Here is a 20,515-nt window from a genome sequence, read left to right as displayed (position 1 = left end):
TTGATTGGTCACTGTCAACTTCCGATGGCCAGCCACTATGCTCCTCATCTTCAAGGATCTTGAAAAACTTCTTGAACCACCACTGAACTGTATGTTCATTAGTAGTTTCTGGGCCCAAATGTGTTGATGTTATGAGTTGTCTCTGCTGCTTTATGATCCATTTTGAACTTGGATTAAAAAACCACTTGAATTTGCTTTTTGTCTAATATAATGTCTATAGTCTAAAATAAATATAAAATAAACAGCAAATAATGTCATTAGCAAAAAAAATAAACCAAGAAATGGATATTACAATGATGAATAACATAGCCACATTTATTTAAAAATGTATTCCAATATCAAAAGGCAAAGTTCAACAATGCAAAACCGCAACTAGTTTTGCACCAACCTACCAGAATTCAAGACATTTGAAGAACGTCACAGCAAAACAGATATTCACATTAACTAATTATCAAATCTATAATATGAATTGAGGCCCTATGTCTTCTACTTATGCCTTCCCCAAAAGAATCTTCAATTTAAGTCACTGAGATATGTATCTCATGTATGGTCTTTTGCTTCACAGAATCCTCTAAAGAGAGTGGCTGATTAGTCAATGGTAAAAGGGTAATTTCTCATTTCTCATTTGTTTCTCTCTAGACTATACCAGGTTAGCCCTATTTATATCATCTTTTTTTCTGTTTCTCATCTCTACTTGTAGCTCTATTATATAATCAGTATATTAATATTTCACTTATCCTTTTGTTTAAAAATGTTGCTGGAAATATAATCTCACAGTAATATGTAAATTACAGTCCTAGTTTAAAATATATTGCTTTAACAGAGTTACACCTACATTCAAACACTGTTTCTTAATGAATTGGCCTAGATACTACTGCCTTGGTAGTTTTTTAATTGGCCACACCACGTGGCATGTGGGATCTTAGTTCCCTGGGCAGGGATTGAACCTGCTTCCTCTCTACTGGAAGTGCAGAGTCTTAATCACTGGACTGCCAGGGAAGTCCTGCTTTGCTATTTTTTTGCATGACTATAAGAATAGCAAAGTCTGAGTACAGATAGAAAACACTGCACTGGTCTGGCAAACACTGATAGCAGCATCTCAATGGTGCATCTTACTGTGCACGATAGATTTCCTCTGTTGCTCTTCATATACTCTATATTCAAGACTCCAGTCTTGATAAAATAGTTTATATTGAGACACATATGGAATATCTGAAACATTAAGACAATGAGACAATCTTTACATGAATATCATGAATCACATTGTAAACTTCATTCCTAAAGAAAATTTTGCTCGTTGTGCCAGACTGATGATGAAAGAAATTTAAACAATGTGCTTAAATTTATCACATGAAAAGAAGAAATATGCAAATACAGTATTTATAGCAAAATATTTTCAACATTATTTGCTCTATAGAATACAAATCCAAATTTGTATATAGAACTGGTAGAATGTAAACTAGTTTTCTTTTTTAAGGCTGTTTTATATTAGTTTGATTGTAAACTTTCTGATAAGAATTTCTATTAGCTTTGATTTCATATTACCTTATGGTTTGAAGCATATATTTCTCTTTAGTACTTCTTTTAAGTGAATATATACTAATTTTCGATTTTAGATTTAATGAAATTCTTCTTTTACTTATTATGAGCACAGTGAAAAGTTGTTTCTTTGCTAAATAAATACAATCTGCATGAGCTTCTAAAACCACTTTCTATTAGTCATGAAAAACAATGAAGTGCAAATTAAAGAAAGGGGAATATATATTAAAACTCCATGTCTAACTACTTGTGGGCAGCAAGAAGATTTCCTATGGCAAAAGTAATCAGAGCCAATACTGTAGAAAATGTACAACTGACTGAAGATCAGATACAGCTGTCTGTGTGAGGTAATTATGCACAGACTGCCAAGTACATCTAGAAATCTCTGTATTCACTCCATGTTAATTGGCAAGAATTTCCCTTAGACTTAAGCCCAGCTGAACAGTGAGAAATAATGTGATGTTGTAACTAAAGGTTATAAACACTTGAATCTACAGAGTTGACAGTGGAGTCTACTTATCCACTCTTAAGATTACAAGATCAATACCTTCTTCAAGCCAAGGTATCTCCTGATGGTTACTGATTCTAAACAAATTTAATAAACTATTAATATTGATAGTTAAGAAAATGAAAAATAAGCATTTAACTAGGAATTTATTGTTAGATAATTTTTACTTCTTAACATAAAGCTTTCGGAAAATTTAAGGCCATTATTACAATGACATAGATTTAAGAGTATGATTTGCAAAAACTGTCCGTTATCCTTCAAATGCAGAATCATAGCAGGAAAGTAGAGTATTTGTTTATGTAAACCCTATATAGTTAAGAAGAAAAGAAACCAGGGCTAAATCTAAATATTGTGATAAATACAGGTTAGGTTCAGTTTAAATAAAAGACATATTTTGGAAATCTATATTCAAGTCATAAGATCATATTATCAGAGTCATAAGTGAGACCTTCACAATCATCTAACTTTTCTTTTTACTAATTTACAAATGATCCACAAAGGTAAACTTATTTATACAAAGCCACAGCACTGCAGAGAATAGTAAAACTCTGGTCAATCAAAGAATCTCCTCCCTATGGGATATTTTTGGACTTCCTCGGGAATTTACATATTACTATCTCAGAGCATCCGAATCTAATACAGCACCTATTACACGGTCTTTTGTTACACGTGTGTCTTTTGTTATACGTCTTCCCATTAGGTTGTCAGTTTCTGTATACTGTCCTACCTAGGTATCTAGGAAAATGGGCAGTTGGTGGATACACAGTTTCCTGAGTATCTCCTGTATTTTAGCATATCCTGTGCCGAATAAATTTTCTCTGATATTCTCAATGCCCAAGATCAGTTCTCATGCTCTTACTAAATCAGTTCTTATGCTCTCATAATTTTAGAGAGTCTTCATTTTAATTTCAGGTTGATTTTAAAATTAGTCAGACTTGCTAAAAGAATTCCATGCCCCAATATCCAGATTCTGGATCAAACAGTAATGATTTATAAGGAAGGCTAAAAGAAAGTTAATTGAAACAAATTAATTTGAAATATTGCCAATCATGTATAAATTACTTGTTTTTAAAACTTTATTTTTGGATGGTGAAGGAAGGGAAGGATTGGGAGTTTGGAATTAGAAGATGCAAACTATTATATATAGGATAGATAAACAACAAGATCCTACTATGTAACAAAGAACTATATTCAATATCCTGTGATAAACCATAATGGAAAACATACGAAAAAGAATGGATATATGTATTGGAGTAGGAAATGACAAACCACTCCAGTATTCTTGCCTGGGAAATTCCATAGACAGAGGACCCTGGTGGGCTACAGTCCAAGGGGTAGCAAAGAGTCGGAAACCATTTAGCGACTAAACAAACAACATATAAGTGAATCACTTTGCTGCACAGCAGAAATTAATACGTTATAAATATACTATACTTCAAAAAATTATTTTTGAAAATCTCTTCAAAGAATCATTTTGGAATACAATCAATTGCTTATAATTTGTTTTTAATAATAACTTGTTTTTATTTTCTCAAATTTTATGCTAAAATTCTTTTAAAATTTTAAGTAATGAACATGTGATATAGTAGGAAGTTTAGAAATCTGAAAAATCTCTGTGAGATTCATTTGAGAAACTGAAGTCCTTATATGAAAAGGTGGCCACTGAAAAAGAAATAAACTAAAGAAGGCATAAATATTCCTTTACATTTGTCTAAATAAAGGAACTTATTCTTTTGACAAATACATATTCAGCACTTGCTGCATACCAGACACTCCTTGGGAGGCTTTACAGATAGGTTGATTTGGTTCTTAAGTGAGCAGATAGGTTGACTTGCTGCTGAAGTGAATAAATTCACTTACTTAAAACAAACAAACATATATTTAAATTTATTTCAAACTGTAGGTCAAAGTCAGTGGTGCAGTCAGGTTGACTCCAGAGAGAGCTGACTGTGTCATCTTTTCCCAGTTAAGCATTCAGTGACAACAGTGATAGCCTGAAACTGGCCAATCTGGGTGTATTTATACCATGGATACCAGGAAACACTACATATTAGAGCTTTTATCCAGGGACGGAGCAAATCATTTAAACATTTACTGTCACACCACTGGCTACAACCCATTTAATGGGTCATGAAATTTAGTGGATCACGGTCAGTATTTCTAAAAAATTTAATAGAAATAGAATAAAAAAATATGAGCACACATTTGTGAGTTGTGAGAGCCAACACCTTTCAAAGAACAAATATATTAAAACCTGATCAGAAACTCCTGTTGCATGTGCTCCAGTTTTCCACTAAGCCCTTTGATAACAGATGTCAGCTCACATCTGACTGGAGTTTGCCTTTTGAATAGGAATGTAAGCAGCTAGTTTACTCCTCTGGGGTGAATGCTTCTATTGCACTAATTGTCCTAGCCTTGATCCCATGATTTCTGGTTTTCCCACTGTTTCACTGGTAGGGTAACAAAGAATCTCATAGTTGAAAATTCATAGGTCCTGACAGCTTCTGCTTTTGGTCATGTTACTGTTGTACTCAAAATTTTCATTTCCAAAATTGACTTTCCATATGAGGCCCCCTTGGACTGACCTCTGCCTTTCTTTTCCACCTTATCACTCTTCTGTACTTCATATGAATCAAGCTACCACCTAGAATATTCATTCATCTCCAATGAGTGACCTGCCATGCCTTAACTCACCTTGTTCCTAACACTTGGAATGCTTCTCTCAACAATTTTGTCTACCTAAATCCTAAATGGACATGGAACAACAGATTGGTTTCAAATAGGAAAAGGAGTATGTCAAGGCTGCATATTGTCACCCTGCTTATTTAACTTATAGGCAGAGTACATCATGAGAAACACTGGGCTGGAAGAAGCACAATCTGGAATCAAGATTGCTGGGAGAAATATCAATAACCTCAGATATGCAGATGACACCACCCTTATGGCAGAAAGTGAAGAGGAACTCAAAAGCCTCTTGATGAAAATGAAAGAGGAGAGTGAAAAAATTGGCTTAAAGCTCAACATTCAGAAAACGAAGATCATGGTATCTGGTCCCATCACTTCATGGGAAATAGATGGGGAAACAGTGGAAACAGTGTCAGACTTTATTTTTTGGGCTCCAAAATCAGTGCAGATGGTGACCGCAGCCATGAAATTAAAAGACGCTTACTCCTTGGAAAGAAAGTTATGACCAACCTAGATAGCATATTAAAAAGCAGAGACATTACTTTCCCAACAAAGGTCCGTCTAGTCAAGGCTATGGTTTTTCCAGTGGTCATATATGGATGTGAGAGTTGGACTGTGAAGAAAGCTGAGCACCAAAGAATTGATGCTTTTGAACTGTGGTGTTGGAGAGGACTCTTGAGAGTCCCTTGGACTGCAAGGAGATCCAACCAGTCCATTCTAAAGGAGATCATTCCTGGGTGTTCATTGGAAGGACTGATGCTAAAGCTGAAACTCCAATACTTTGGTCACCTAATGCAAAGAGTTGACTCATTGGAAAAGACTCTGATGCTGGGAGGGATTGGGGGCAGGAGGAGAAGGGGACGACAGAGGATGAGATGGCTGGATGGCATCACCGACTCGATGGACATGAATTTGAGTGAACTCCAGGAGTTGGTGATGGACAGGGAGGCCTGGCATGGTGTGATGCATGGGGTCGCAAAGGGTTAGACACGATTGAGCAACTGAACTGAACTGAACTGAAATCCTAACCTACAAAGCTCAATTCAAAAGTTATTATTAATATCTTTGCAAAGCTTTTCCTGATTTCCTAACATGAAATCCTTTCCACCTTCTAGCTGGAATAGCTCTTTTAATACTTATCATATTCTCTTTTTTTCCCTTACCTCTAAGAAATCATTTATAAATTGTATATATTCACATATAATCTGTCACATAAAATTTGTTATCCTTTGTTGTTGCTATTATTGTTGGCTTGCTATATATTTATAGTGCATAACAGTTAGTCTTAAGGTAAAAGTTTCACCAAAGAAGAAGCATTCAGAACAAGACCTTAGATCCACCTGTGCTGGATAGAATCTCAGAACACAGGTCTTTAAATAAGATAGAAATCTTTCTCTCCTGTCATAGGACAGAAAAAGGTAGTAGGTATACAGTGTGTTATCCAGAGCCCAGAGGTCAGGCAGCTCTGCTATGCTTAAAGAGTTAGCTACAAACTTTAATATCAAGGTCACTGTTATTCCTTAGCCAGTAAGAAGAGTGAAAAAAAACAGGGGAGCAAGCAGCTTCCTTTTAAATAAATTGCACACATTATCTGACTACATTCTACTGGCTTGAATTTGTCACATGGGAGTCAGGGACTCTAGCTGGGTGACGTCTGCTCTACTAAAACTAAGAGAAGTTCTATTATTAAAAGAAAGAAGAGGACAATGGATATGATTACACTCTGGTACATTTACATACTGTTACTTTATCCACACTCATCACATTCACCCTCTGTGCCCTTATTCATCCTTATTCATGCAGTAATATTCACACATGACTGTCCAAACACACACACACACACACACACACTCACACACACAGTGGCAGAGAATGCTAAATTCCTACAAATATCCAGTTTCTCCTTCTTTGTTACTCACAGAATCTTGATTTCATTTGGAGCTGTAAGATGCCCATCTAGAAGGTTACATTTCCTAGACTACCTAGACTTCTAGAGATGATCAATGGAGGAGTGGAACTTGTTGGATAGAATTACCAAGGAATTTCTTTAAAGGATGCTATCTCAGATGGGAAAAGTTCTTCCATCTTCATGTTTCTTTCCATCTGAACTATAATGGCTGGAGTAGCAGCAACCATTGTGTGGCCACAGTGAAAGGCCAACAAAACTACAAAGACCTTGGCCCTTACACTCTTGAACCATGTGAACCAATGTCAGCGACTGCCTTACAGATTTTCTGGAAAGTAAGACAAAAATAAATCCTATATGATTATACTACAATAGTTCCATTTCCATGTATTTATAAAACTTGTCCAAATATGATCACTCATATATAAAGCAATCTTAAGTTACTAAACATGTGCAGAACTTTGTCCAGAAACATGGCTTCCTTAATTTTTTCCATAACATAAACTACCATCACCTACCCAGTGGCTCTAAACAGAAACCTGATAATAGTCCTTGAAAATCCCTTCTCCATTATTGCCACCCCTCTGCTGCTGCTGCTAAGTCACCTCAGTCGTGTCCGACTCTGTGCGACCCCAAAGACGGCAGCCCACCAGGCTCCCCCGTCCCTGGGATTCTCCAGGCAAGAACACTGGAGTGGGTTGCTATTTCCTTTTCTTAAATGTTTCAATCTACTGTATTTCTGCTACAGCCGCTCTAAATTTAGTCCTTATCCTTACGGTCTCAGCTTCTGAGAGTACCTCCTATGTGCGTGCCTCTGTGTGTGCCTAAGTACAAGTTTTATCATTTGTACCCCACTCCTTGTAGAGCTTTGAAACCAAAGCTCAACTTTGCCACAGTACACAAATACCCGTAGTAGCTTCAGCATTTCTGTTATCTTTGTGGACTCCTACCTTCTCCTGTATAAATACTATGCATCTTTCCAGTATTTCAATGTCTTAAGAAACAAATTTTAACTATATTCAGTATTTTTAGTTGAATGGGGGTGGTGGGGGGGGGGCAGGCAGGATACCTAGCCAGACAGATTTTGTAATACAGTTTTTTTGTTTGTTTGTTAAAGTTCTGAGCTTACATTTGGTAGATTTTAATCAGTAGAAATTCCAGGGGCCAGAATTTGGGATGTACTCCCCGACAAAGATTTGAATTTACCTCTGCATGGGACTGATTGAAGACTGCTTTGCCTCATTCAAGGCCATGGCTCAGTAAGAGCTCTTCAGGTCGGCTCCTCCACCAAGGAGGTGGGCCCATGTTAGTCTCCATATCCCACTGTGGCCAGCACTTGCCTCAGGACAGCGTCTGCTATCTTATAACCCACAGTTCCCTGCTCCAGTTTCAACTCCTCTTCCTCTCTCTTCCCCTTCTCTCTAGTTAATCCTTTGGTTTTGATTTTTCTTCATCCATGGAGATTTCCCTTATTTTTGTACACTCAGCAATGCTTAAAGGAATACATGTTTTAATTTAGGCAGGACCTAAATTAGGAGGAGGGAGGAGGGTTCAGGATGGGGAACACATGTATACCTGTGGCGGATTCATTTCGATATTTGGCAAAACTAATACAATATTGTAAAGTTTAAAAATAAAATAAAATTAAAAAAAAATAAAAATAAAAATAAAACAATGAAAACCAGTTGTTAATTCTAAAAGACACTGAAGCTGACTATATAAGAATCTAGTCTCCTCCCTGAAAACTCCTACTGGTGTCCTAAATTGAGAAAGTTTTATAGTAGGATGGGTATCATATGCCCTTGACAAATTTCTATTTGATACAGAAATGGCAGGACCAGGTTGAAACATGACGTTAAAAGATGACCTGTAGCCCTCCTTTGTTTAAAAAAAAAAAAAGGAAATGGAGGGCTCTAGGGAGGATCGCCTTAATGCCCTGAAACACATTCAGACCAAGGGTAAACACAAAAATGAGCCATAGGCTGTCAAGGGTTACACCATTTGTATTTAACTCTGCAGATGTGTAGTATTAGAAGCGCACTGAAGATATGAGCAGACTTCCGGGTATTGGGTTAAGAAGATGAGGAGACACCAAGCAAAAATCTGTTCCCTGACAAAGCCTATCAAGGCCGCTGAAGAAGCTCTATGAAACCACCTGATGTGACTCTCTGGGGTCCCAGCTCTTTCTCTACTCATCCTGCACTCTGAAGTCTCTGATATGATCATATCAACTTACAGGAAAAGTAAATTACCTTTCATTCCTCAGACCAGACCTGAAAGACTCAGTTACAGAACTGAGATCAAATTCTGACAGAATGCTTAGCAGGCAGAATTACTAGACTGAACAAACAGATACAGATGACCAAGACCAGAGGCAAAAAAGAAAAAGAAAAGCAATGTTTCTGTCTTGTATTCAATTTTAAGAGAAAAAAATATTTCCCAGGAAACCCCTTTGGAGATACGCTCCTCATGCTTCATTGGTAACAACTGTCTCATATCCATTCTTAAATAAACGGAATCATCGTAGCTAATTTAGATTGAGAGTCACATATTTCTGAGGTGATAGCAGCACTCAGTCTTCCTAATAACACGCTTGAACAAAGTCATAGTTCAGTTAACACGGAAGAAGAGAGATGTGGATCTGGAGAGGTAACCAGTAATGTTTCTTCAGCATATCTCTACCTTGACAGGAAAAACAACCAAAAGAAGCTCTCTCTCCAGCTTCTACAGAAAGAAACAGTTATCAGTATTTCAAATTAATTATGATAATGATAATCAATATTAAGACAAAACACTGAAACAAGTCAAACTTGGGAAAACATATACCTATATATATATATATTCTATAAAGCACTGCAATAAAAGTGTTTCTGTTATTTCATATTCTCCTAGGAACTACTGGCTTATAATGTATAAATATTTAAAAGCAGTTTTTAAAGCATATGGTAGAACTTTGGTATTCATAATTGCTCAGAGAGTTTTGAGGTCTTTTTGAAAATTAACATTCATGACAGACAACTCTATGGTCTACCACAGCGTACTGGTGAAACATATTCATGCAAAACACATATTGTTTACATAGTACAATATTGTCATAAAAAGTTGCAGTGTACTTAGCAGACTTTTCTACTATACTATGTTGGACTATTAATAACTCAGATTTACATCCCAAAGGGCAATACTGCCCCAATTCAAACTTGAAAACAGCTGTGCAAACAAACTGAGGGTTAGGGGCAGGTGTGTAAGATATCAGGGGAGCAACACAGGACACACTTGATGATTCAAAGACATCACTCCATGGAAAAGGGAGTGAAGTCGCTCAGTCATGTCTGACTCTTTGTGACCCCATGGACTGTAGCCTGCCTGCTAGGCTCCTCCGTCCATAGGATTCTCCAGGCAAGAGTACTGGAGTGGGTTGCCATTGCCTTCTCCAGGAGATCTTCCCGACCCAGGGATTGAACTCCGGTCTCCCACATTGTAGGCAGACGCTTTACCATCTGAGCCACTGGGGAAGCCCATCACTCCATGGAACCTAGTCCTAAGTATATGACAGGAAATACACCAACCTTGTCCATGCAAACATCTTGCCCTATAAGTTAGTTTATCTTAATATTATGATCAAACTGTACAGTGGTGGATTTCTATTTTAGGAATACTATGAATGCTACATGTACAAAATAAGACCACATCCGTATTCCATCTTTCCAAACAGTCACTGCTAAATAGTCAAGAACAAAAAGTCTGCTGTTGTCTGCTTTCATACACACACACACATGCTCATCAGTAAAGTTAAGCTACCAAAATTCTAGTGGTGCTCATATTTTTGATTTTGTCTAGTTTCTAACCCTTTATTGTGCATTTTTGCCTGTATGTTTGACTTCCCTGGGTTTTCACTCTGAGCTCGATGCTTCGAGGACTTTTGGGGGTTAATTCTCTGTAGTCTAGACTCTGATATACCCTTCTTAGATCTTCTCGGATTCAGTCGTTTGCTTGGACCTGCAAACTAGCACATGAGTAGAGTCCACCTAAGTGCCTGTGTGGGAGAGGTTAAAACAACTACAAACAACCTCAAATAGATTTCTGCAGAACATCTTCTGAAATTCTGTATATCTTCTTAGGAACGATAATAAATATTTGTTTTCAGTGATGCTGTTCATTAGAATTCCTACAGTGCTTCTTAAAAATGCTTATATTAAAATCCCATTCTTAGAGATACTTCAGAAGGTCAGAAGCAGGTCCCAAGCATCTAGAAACTGCAACTGTCATATATGATCCATCTGGACAGCCAGAGTTGAGGAATATTGTTATAAAAATCACAGGAGATGGTTCATATCTTCTCTCCTTTCATTATAGGCAATGGCAAGAAAAATGAAGACGGGGTGTGAGAAAGAAAGGAGTGACTTTTTGCCATCCAGTTTTTGAGAAGAGAAAGTATAACAGTCCAAAGCTAGGCAAAGCTCAACATAAACCTAGGTTGCTTTTGTTTTTCCTATCACTTATTTTCCTACATTTTCTTCCTACCTTTTGGCTTTCAAACTCTCTGCTTTTGAAGTATTTGAAGGCAATCACCTTGCATACATCTCCACCAGCTTCATCATATCACTCAGTCCTGTTCCCTCCTGCTTGTTCTGCTTTCCCAACAAGCAAGACTCCCAAGCCTCCATGCTTCTCAGGTATTTATGAGGAAATCAAATAACATCAAGAAATACTATCAGCTTTTGCAACTTAAGTCTAGTTCATAGATCTTAAGCCACTGAGATCATAATCTCAATGATTTCCAATGGTTAAGACATTTTTGGTAGGAAGGCCTTTGCATGAATTAACTCTGCCTACAAGAAGGAAAATGAGAGTTTGTAGCTGCCAGTCACAGTCATTAGCAAACCTTTCCAAACCTTTCTTGTCTGAGTTCTGGGGCCAAACTCATCCTATCAATGCAGTGAAGAAGGGCAACTGCCACTCAAGTATCTATTTAGCACACATTGTGCAAACACTGATCAACATGAACCATGTCTGAGGCAAGGTGCTGATTTCTGAAGATAAAAAAGTAAACAAAAACTAGTGTCTACATTCTGAATACTCAATCTATCAAATCTTTCCATGGCAGAAATGAAGCGGCAAAGCTGAAGGTGTGGTGCACCGTTCTTCCTTCAGATTCTGTGAAAAGCTCTCTAGTGAACATGCCTTATTCAAAGATATTTTTTCATCTTAATTTGAATACATGGTCAATAAATACTTCTAAACAATTTATAACAGTGTGTCAGAAAAGGTACCTAAGTGGACTCAACACAAAGGACTTTCCTCAATCATTTCATTTAGCTCTAAAAATATTTATCTTCCCTTATGTTTGTTTATACTTTATTGAAACACATTATAAATAAATGTAACTAAGAATATTAAATTACTATTTGCCTAGAGAAGACTGACACAAAATGGACTGACAAAGGAGCAACTAGTGAGCAACTAGTCCATCTCTTAAATTGCTTCCTACCCTGGCAAGTAGTTTCTGCCAACCCCTTTAAGAATAAAATGGAAGAACCAGACACTGGATGTAAATTGTACCAATAACATTTCCTGGCTGTCATGAAATAATGATAGCCACTTAAATCTGAATTTCTTTACATATTCAACAAAAGTAGAGAATAAATAAAATTACTCATAAACCACTTATACTAGATATGTAGATTTAAATGTACATTAAGAAATAAACATCTCAAATCAGTGAAACCAGCTCTGGGGATCATTCCAGAGGGAGAGTCAGATGTGGAAACATGTGTGTGACAGGGAACAGAGTACACTGCCAAGAGACAGGACCCCATTGTGTGAAGAACAGAGACAAAGGCTGAGACCTGACGATGCATAGCAAGGGCTGCAAGGGTCCCACAGGCCCAGGATGGCAGTCTTCAGATGGACCACCTACAGAGAGGGAAGCCCTTTGGAAGGGGAAGGCATTTTGGTGGGGGGTGGTGGTGGGGTGAGGTGGAGGGGGATGATGTTAAAGTGAAAGAAGGAAGCAGGAAGCTGAAATTCAAGATCTTACACTATAAGACAGTATTTCTGAACTGAAAAACACACCAAGTGGCTCCATCTACTCCCAATTGGGCCAATTGTTAAAAAACACCCTATTTCACTGCACCTGTAGAACAGGAAGCACTTGAACTAAGAACAAGAACTTCCCTACACAGAATTTTATGCTTGCTGAGCCAGGAGAACACTTCCCATTTAATATTTTAAAAACTGTAAACACTGTGATTGCATTAAGTGTTTTGTTTTGTTTTCTTCCCCATTTCTTTTAGGAAAGAGGTACAAAAAGAGTTATACACTAATGTAAATATTGGGTTATATACTATAGAGTAAAAAAAAAAATTAGGTTCACATTTCCCCCCAAGTTTTATCTTGAAAATTTGTGTACTCAGAGCAAAGTTGGAAATAATACGACAAGCATATTTTCCATTTAAATTAAACTATTGTTACCTTTTTGCCACTTTGCTTTCTTTCTCTCACTCTGTGTATCTCTACATATTCACAAATTTACATCTGCATATCTTTTCTAAAAGACAGTTTTTAAAACACTGACATAAAAAAATTCAAACTCCCCTCTTCTCCACAAAAACTTTTGTCAGTTTTAAGGAAGACCTCTGTTTCATCCAGCCAAATTTCAGTATACAATACTAATTTTTACCTCTTGGACATGACTAAATAAAAAATAATCAAAATTTCATACTCATCTGGGCTTTATAGCTGAAAAAAAGAGCAAACAATGCCATCCACGTTGATACAACTTCCTGACCTAAAAATTCTTGGCAAGGGACACTGGATATTGATAAATAATTCATTAAACTAATAGAAAAGAGAACTGCTAATATTTTTTTAATTTTATTTTATTTTTAAACTTTACAATATTGTATTAGTTTTGCCAAATATCGAAATGAATCTGCCATATTAATAAACTAAATAACCACCCAATGTGATACCATGTCTAATAGAGAGATGTAATATATAAAATGGGTCAAAAGGAGGAATTTCTGGAGCTGCTCTAGATGAAAGACTGTAGGTGCTTTCAGTCTTGTCAACACACTCTGTCCTTCACTCCTCAGGCACCTTTTCAGCCCAAGGAGCAAACAGTTTGAATACTATTATTTTAAAGCAACTGCAGGTCTTCACCTTTTTGAAAGCATGGTGTTCTAACACTTCAAAGTAGAGTAAGAAACTTTTTGTGAGGGAGAAATATCAGTATGCCTTACAAGATGGAGAAGGGTTTGGAAATGGAAGCAAATCTTGTCAACTCTATATTTATGACAAAATAACTTAGCTTCACTACATTAGTCAAGGTGTATCTGACAAATATTTTTAAATAGAAGTTCTCTAAAACATGTATCACACAAAATTCTCATATATTTGCAGTTTGGGGCACTCTTTAAGACCATACGGAGCTTAAGAATTGATGCTTTTGAAGTGTGGTGTTGGAGAAGACTCTTGAAAGTCCCTTGGACAGCAAGGAGATCCAACCAGTCCATCCTAAAGGAGATCAGTCCTGGGTGTTCATTGAAGGACTGATGTTGAAGCTGAAACTCCAATATTTTGGCCACCTGATGGGGAAGAGGTGACTCATTTGAAAAGACCCTGATGTTAGGAAAGATTGAAGGCAGGAGGAGAAGGGGACAACAGAGGATGAGATGGTTGGATGGCATCACCGACTCAATGGACATGAGTTTGGGTAAACTCCGGGAGTTGGTGATGGTCAGGGAGGCCTGGCATGCTGCGGTCCATGGGGTCGCAAAGAGTCAGACACAACTGAGCGACTGAACTGAAGACCATACTGTGATAAAAAAAGAAACTATCACAAAATACACTATAAGTGACAATGCATCAAATTTCATTTGATGTAACATTTCTAAAATTGTAAGAATATCAGATCTTATTTCAAATGCTAATTCAAAATGACAATACTGTCAACAACAAAAAAAGAGGGAGAGAGATATAGCAGTCATTTTGCTTGAATAAATAAAATCATGAGACATGAAGAACTTTGTACCTTTATGTGGGTTTTCAAACTCTTCAGATAAGAGGTGATAGCAGCAACCCACACTGCAAACTCCTTTGACTTCAGACTTGGAAGTGAATATTCGCAGAGTATTTGGAGCAAGATCACCACAAGTATGTAGACCTACCATCAAACAATCCTTAAAAGATAAGAAGAAGAAATGCTGGAAATTAAAAGGAAGGGTAAAACACATTTCAGGTGAAGACTGTATATGTTTATCAGAATGCAGAGCTTTAAAAAATGATAAAGTTCTAACTAGAAAGTATCGTATGTCCCATTTTCATAACATAATTATTTCCTTTATAGGTAAAATGATTGTGATCTTTTATCAAAACTGACATGCTTCTGAGTTGATTTTCTAATCCTTTTGGTTACTTGTCCTTTTTACTTTTCTCTGGTCTCTTTTACAATTAATATTTGCTTAACAACTAGTCAAAATAAAGGTTGATTTGACCAATCAAATGTAGGCGGTGTTACTAGGACAAACTTGTGATTTGAGATACATTAATATCTTAATAGTCAATTTTTAAATTGCACTTCACCATTCAAAACTTATAAAACCTGCCATACGAAAGAAATTCAAAAGAAATTAAGCCTTGCTAAATTGGCATTTATACTCCAACATCAAAAAAAGTTTACTTAGTTCACTCATTACACCAAATATGACAATATTAATTCCAAATAAAAAATGTTGCTCTTAATTTTATAACATGAATTATGTAAAATTCCTTTGAAATGTTTCTCCTAATTACTTAAGGCCTAATTTAAATGCATACACAGAGTGGTTACACTGGCTCACACTCAAAAGAATTTCGATCAGTATGCTATTTAACTCTTCAGTTGCATAATTTCCTCATCTGTAAAATGAGGCCAATAATAGTATCTCATCTCAATGGGTTGTTGCAAGACTTTAATAAGTTAATACTTGTACGTGATTTAGTATAACCTCTGGCACATAATAAAATTCAGTAAATGTTATATATTTTTATCATCAATATCAGGTTATTATAAATATGGATATTATAAATATTTAAAATAACAGACATTAAGTTGTGAATCAAATATATAACTATTTTAAGAACAAATACAACTACTTCAGTTGAGTTATTTTACAAAAAATAATACTTTAGTTCATATAATCTAGATATGTGTGTGCCTAGTTGCTGCAATCATGTCCGAGTCGTTGGGACTCATGGACCATTGCCCTCCAGGCTCCTCTGTACAAGAGATTCTCCAGGCAAGAACACTAAAGTGGGTAGCCATTCCCTTCTCCAGGAGATCTTCCTGACCCAGGGATCAAACCCGGGTTTTTTGCATTGCAGGCAGGGCTGAAGTCTAACCTTTCAAAAGAAAAGAGTTTACCTGTACACTGCTTTGGCCTAATAAAATATTCAGTTGCTTCAATCATTATTCTCTTCAAAGCACATGTTATGGAATGTTGTGCAATTATTTTGCTTTTCTCAGTGATTAGACAGCTTGGGTAGGTTTTACTTAGATGTTATGTTATAAATAATAAGGAGTTCAGAGAGAGAGTATTTATTGCTAATTAAGGGTAGATCATAGTGGTACAAGTCTCTCTTTTTAAGCTTAGCTCTCCCTAAAGACAACACAAAAACATTTAACCTCATTCTTTACTGTATTCATTATACAGGATTGGTTAATAATATCAGCAGGTGGTAAAAAAATCTGCAATTAGCATAGTATCCTAATAGCAAAATATTTAAGAACTGCAAGTGTGTTGTGCGATGGGGAATGGAAAGGATAAGAGGTATTGGTCAGTTTTGGTTATTAAATTACTGCTTCACTAAGGACCCAAGAAACAATTTTCCACCATATATTTTATCAGCAAATTATTATAAAAGCTTGCATACAGTTTTGATCATATACTTTTCAGATGACTCTTAAAAGCAAAAATAAATGGTAATAAGCACTAAAAGTGTATATATTTTGAAGTCAAATTAAAGTAACTGGGGTTGTTTAACCCCAACAGAAGGTTAAGCTGTAACTTAATTACTGATTTCATATATAGGAAAAACAATTAATGAGGATTAACCAGTTTTCTACAATTAGTGAAATACAAAAATACCTGGGAAAAAGAAAAATTTCCCACTCTAAAATGACAAAGTACTAAAACACTGGTCAGCAACCAAACAAGGATTTAAATTTATAAAGAATTCTAGGGTCTTTTGTTTATTCATTCTTTAGGGAAGACTTTTCAAAAATTTAACAAGAGTAGAATATCATACGGAGAAGGTGATGGCACCCCACTCCAGTACTCTTGCCTGGAAAATCCCATGGACAGAGGAGCCTGGTAGGCTGCAGTCCATGGGGTCGCAAAGAGTCAGACACGACTGAGCGACTTCACTTTCACTTTTCACTTTCATGCATTGGAGAAGGAAATGGCAATCCACTCCAGTGTTCTTGCCTAGAGAATCCCAGGGATGGGGGAGCCTGGTGGGCTGCTGTCTATGGGGTCGCACAAAGTCAGACACGACTGAGGTGACTTAGCAGTAGCAGTAGCAGAATATCATAACTTCAAAGGCTACCTTGATTTCTAAACAATGAGTTAGGCCAAATGATTTCTAGAAACTCCTCTAATATTGTGTAACATACAATGCTGCCTTTAAGATACATTATCTTTCCAACATTATATGACTCAACATACTTGTAGTTTAGAAAAAGTTCAAAATTTTTTAAGAATTCAGAAGCTACTCTTGCTCAATAAAATTGAAATTTTGGTTACCAATTCTAACATTAAACATAATGTTGCCCTTGTGCTCATGCTTAGTCATGTCTGACTGTTTGTGACCCCATGGACCTTAGCCCTCCAGGCTCCTCTGTCCATGGGATTCTCCAGGCAAGAATACTGGAGTGGGTTGCCATGCACTCCTCCAGGGTTCTTCCCAACCCAGGGATTGAACCCAGGTCTCCTGCATTGCAGGTGGATGCTTTACCATCTGAGCCACCGAAAAAGCCCAAGAATACTAGAGTGGGTAACCTATCCCTTCTCCAGAGAACTTCCTAACCCAGATTCTTTACCAGCTGAGCTACCAGGGAAGCCCAATATTGCCCTAGATACATCTTTACTCCAAATGTAAAAAAATGTAAGAATTTTCTTGGAGTGGAATTTGAAAAATCCATCAATTGCATAAGGAGAACTTATCTAACTAGCTTCTGTATTTGTACTTATGTTTAATTCAGTATTAAAAATGAAGGGAGGGCAAGGGCACGCCATTCTGGAAAACTATAATTGTCAGATTGTCAGATTTGTACTCTTATCAGATTTTGGTATCTATGGAAATCATGAAAGCCTGAATTTTTATTTTCTTGGTTCTTTCAATTAATGTAATCAAATAAGATATGCAGCTAATATTAAAATTTAATTCTATGTTCAAGGGCCTTTACATAAGTCAAATTACAGAATTCAAAACTGAAATCACCTCCAGATCTTTAATAATATCATGTAGTTCCGAATCAGCAGTGATAATAGATGTTAAAGGTGAATATATATTTGATTCATTTGACTTCAAAGTAATTTTTCTTCTCTCTTTACTTGCTTCAGACATTTTTCTCTTAGGTATTTGGGATGAGGAATTAGGTTCTACGGCATTAACAGGCAAAAGGTCTCTAAGAGAAAAGGCATTTTCAAAACACAAATTTTCCTCTCGGTGTGAATAAACCTTTAGGTTTTCCATTTGTCTTCTGATGTCAGAAATCACAGAACCTGAAAACTCTGATAAAAAGTCTGAGGCTGGTGGCTTCTCTTGACTTGCAGTACTGCTGTTACATATTCCCTCAATGTCTGCTTTAGTTTCATCTTGCACTTTCCTTTCTTTCGTTGTCTGTAATGCCAGTCCACTGACATCTGGTTTTGACCGCCTACCATAGACTTTCCAATGTTTCTTCAGTTTCCTGTTTCTCTCCTCAGCTCCACGAGTATTTGAGGAATCGATTCCATAAACTTTTAAGCCATACTTTAAGGACAAAAAGGAGCTTAGGTAGCCTTTTCCAGAACCCAGGTCAATTATCTAAAGAAAATCAGAATGAATCAAAGGGATTTCAGTTAGATGACAACAGCAATCTCAATTTTTTTAAAAAGCAAGTAAATGCATGGTTGTGAAATTTATACAACCCGTTATGCTTTACTCTATTTTAATTTTTGATCCCATTAAAAACAAATAACTCATCATTTTTATTCAATATTTAAGAGAAGTTCTAAGCAGTGTAATAATAAGTCAAGAAAAAGATGTAAAAGATGAATATTGAAGATAAAATTGTCTTTCTTCACTAGAACATTTAGGTGTGACCTAAATCAAATCCCTTATGATTATTCAGTGGAAGTGACAAATAGATTCAAGGAATTAGATCTGGTAGACAGAATGTCTGAAGAACTATGGACAGATGTTCCTAACATTGTACAGGAGGTGGTGACCAAAACCATCCTCAAGAAAAAGAAAGGCAAGAAGGCAAAGTGTTTGTCTGGGGAGGCCTTACAAATAGCTGAGAAGAGACGAGAAGTGAAAGGCAAAGGAGAAAAGGAAAGATACACCCAACTGAATGTACAGTTCCAGAGAATAGCAAGGAAAGAAAGCCTTCTTAAATGAAAAATGCAAAGAATTAGAGGAAAACAACAGAATGGGAAAGACCAGAGATCTCTTCAAGAAAACTGGAGATACAATGCAACATTTCAAGCAAAGATGGGCACAATAAAGGACAGAAATGACAAAGACTCAACAGAAACAGAAGAGATTAAGTAGATGTGATGAGAACACAACAGAAACTATACAAAAAAAGGTCTAAATACCCAGATAACCATGATGGTGTGGTCACTCACCTAGAGCCAGACATCCTTGAGTATGAATTCAAGTGGGCCTTAGGAAGCATTATTATGAACAAAACTAGTGGAGATGATGGAATTCCAGTTGAGCTATTTCAAATCTGAAAAGATGATGCTGTTAAAGTGCTACACTCAATATGTCAGCAAATTTAAAAAACTCAGCAGTGGCCACAGGACTGGAGTTTGTTTTCATTCCAATCTTAAAGAAGGGCAATGTAAAAGAACGTTCAAACTACCATACAATTGCACTTATTTCACATGCTAGCAAGGTAATGATTAAAATCCTTCAAGCTAGGCTTCAATAATATGTGAACTGAGAACTTCCAGATGTATAAGCTGGATTTAGAAAAGGCAGAGGAACCAGAGACCAAATAGCCAACATCCATCAGATCAGAGGAAAAGCAAGGGAGCTCCAGAAAACGACTACTTCTGCTTCATTGACTACACTAAAGCCTTTGACTGTGTGGATCACAACAAACTGTGGAAAATTTTCAAAGAGACAGGAATACCAGACCACCTTACCAGGATCCTGAGAAACCTGTATGCAGGACAAGAAGCATACATCAAACAACAGACTGGTTCAAAATTGGGAAAGGAATACATCACGACTGTATATTTTCACCCTGCATTTAACTTATTATGCAGAGTTAATCATGCAAAATGCCCGGGCGGGGGATGACTAACAAGCTGGAATCAAGATTGCCAGGAGAAATATCAACAATCTCAGATATGCCAATGATACCACTCTAATGGCAGATAGCAAAGAATAACTAAATTAGAGCCTCTTGATGAGGGTGAAGGAGGAGAATGAAAAAGCTGGCTTAAAACTCAACATTCAAAAAACTAAGATCATGGCAGCTGGTCCCATCACTTCATGGCAAAGAGAGGGGGAACAATGGAAAAATGACAGACTTTATTTTCTTGGGCTCCAAAATCACTGCATCAGTGACTGCAGCCATGAAATAAAAAATGCTTGCTCCTTGGAAGAAAAGTTATGAC

General features: G+C 36.7%; 1 protein-coding gene across 7 annotated transcripts in view; it reads right to left on the bottom strand.

Annotated features, from left to right (window-relative positions):
* METTL25 (methyltransferase like 25) overlaps positions 1-20,515 on the bottom strand; it is a 135,495-nt gene that overhangs the window by 84,696 nt on the left and 30,284 nt on the right. For all 7 annotated transcript variants that reach the window (XR_009736289.1, XM_061415649.1, XM_061415647.1 and 4 more), the window contains exons 4-5: positions 18,120-18,707; positions 14,671-14,818 (exon numbers count right to left, since the gene is read on the bottom strand). Coding sequence is in view for 6 of the 7 variants with exons in the window: in XM_061415649.1 (XP_061271633.1) it covers positions 14,671-14,818; positions 18,120-18,707 (736 nt within the window). In the remaining variant the exon portion in view is untranslated. The remainder of the gene's footprint in view (positions 1-14,670; positions 14,819-18,119; positions 18,708-20,515) is intronic.

Source organism: Bos javanicus, chromosome 5 (assembly GCF_032452875.1).
Source record: "Bos javanicus breed banteng chromosome 5, ARS-OSU_banteng_1.0, whole genome shotgun sequence".
NCBI classification, from domain to species: Eukaryota; Metazoa; Chordata; class Mammalia; order Artiodactyla; family Bovidae; genus Bos; species Bos javanicus.
The sequence above is the reverse complement of the archived record's forward strand: the minus strand, read 5'-3'. Positions and strand labels throughout refer to the sequence as shown.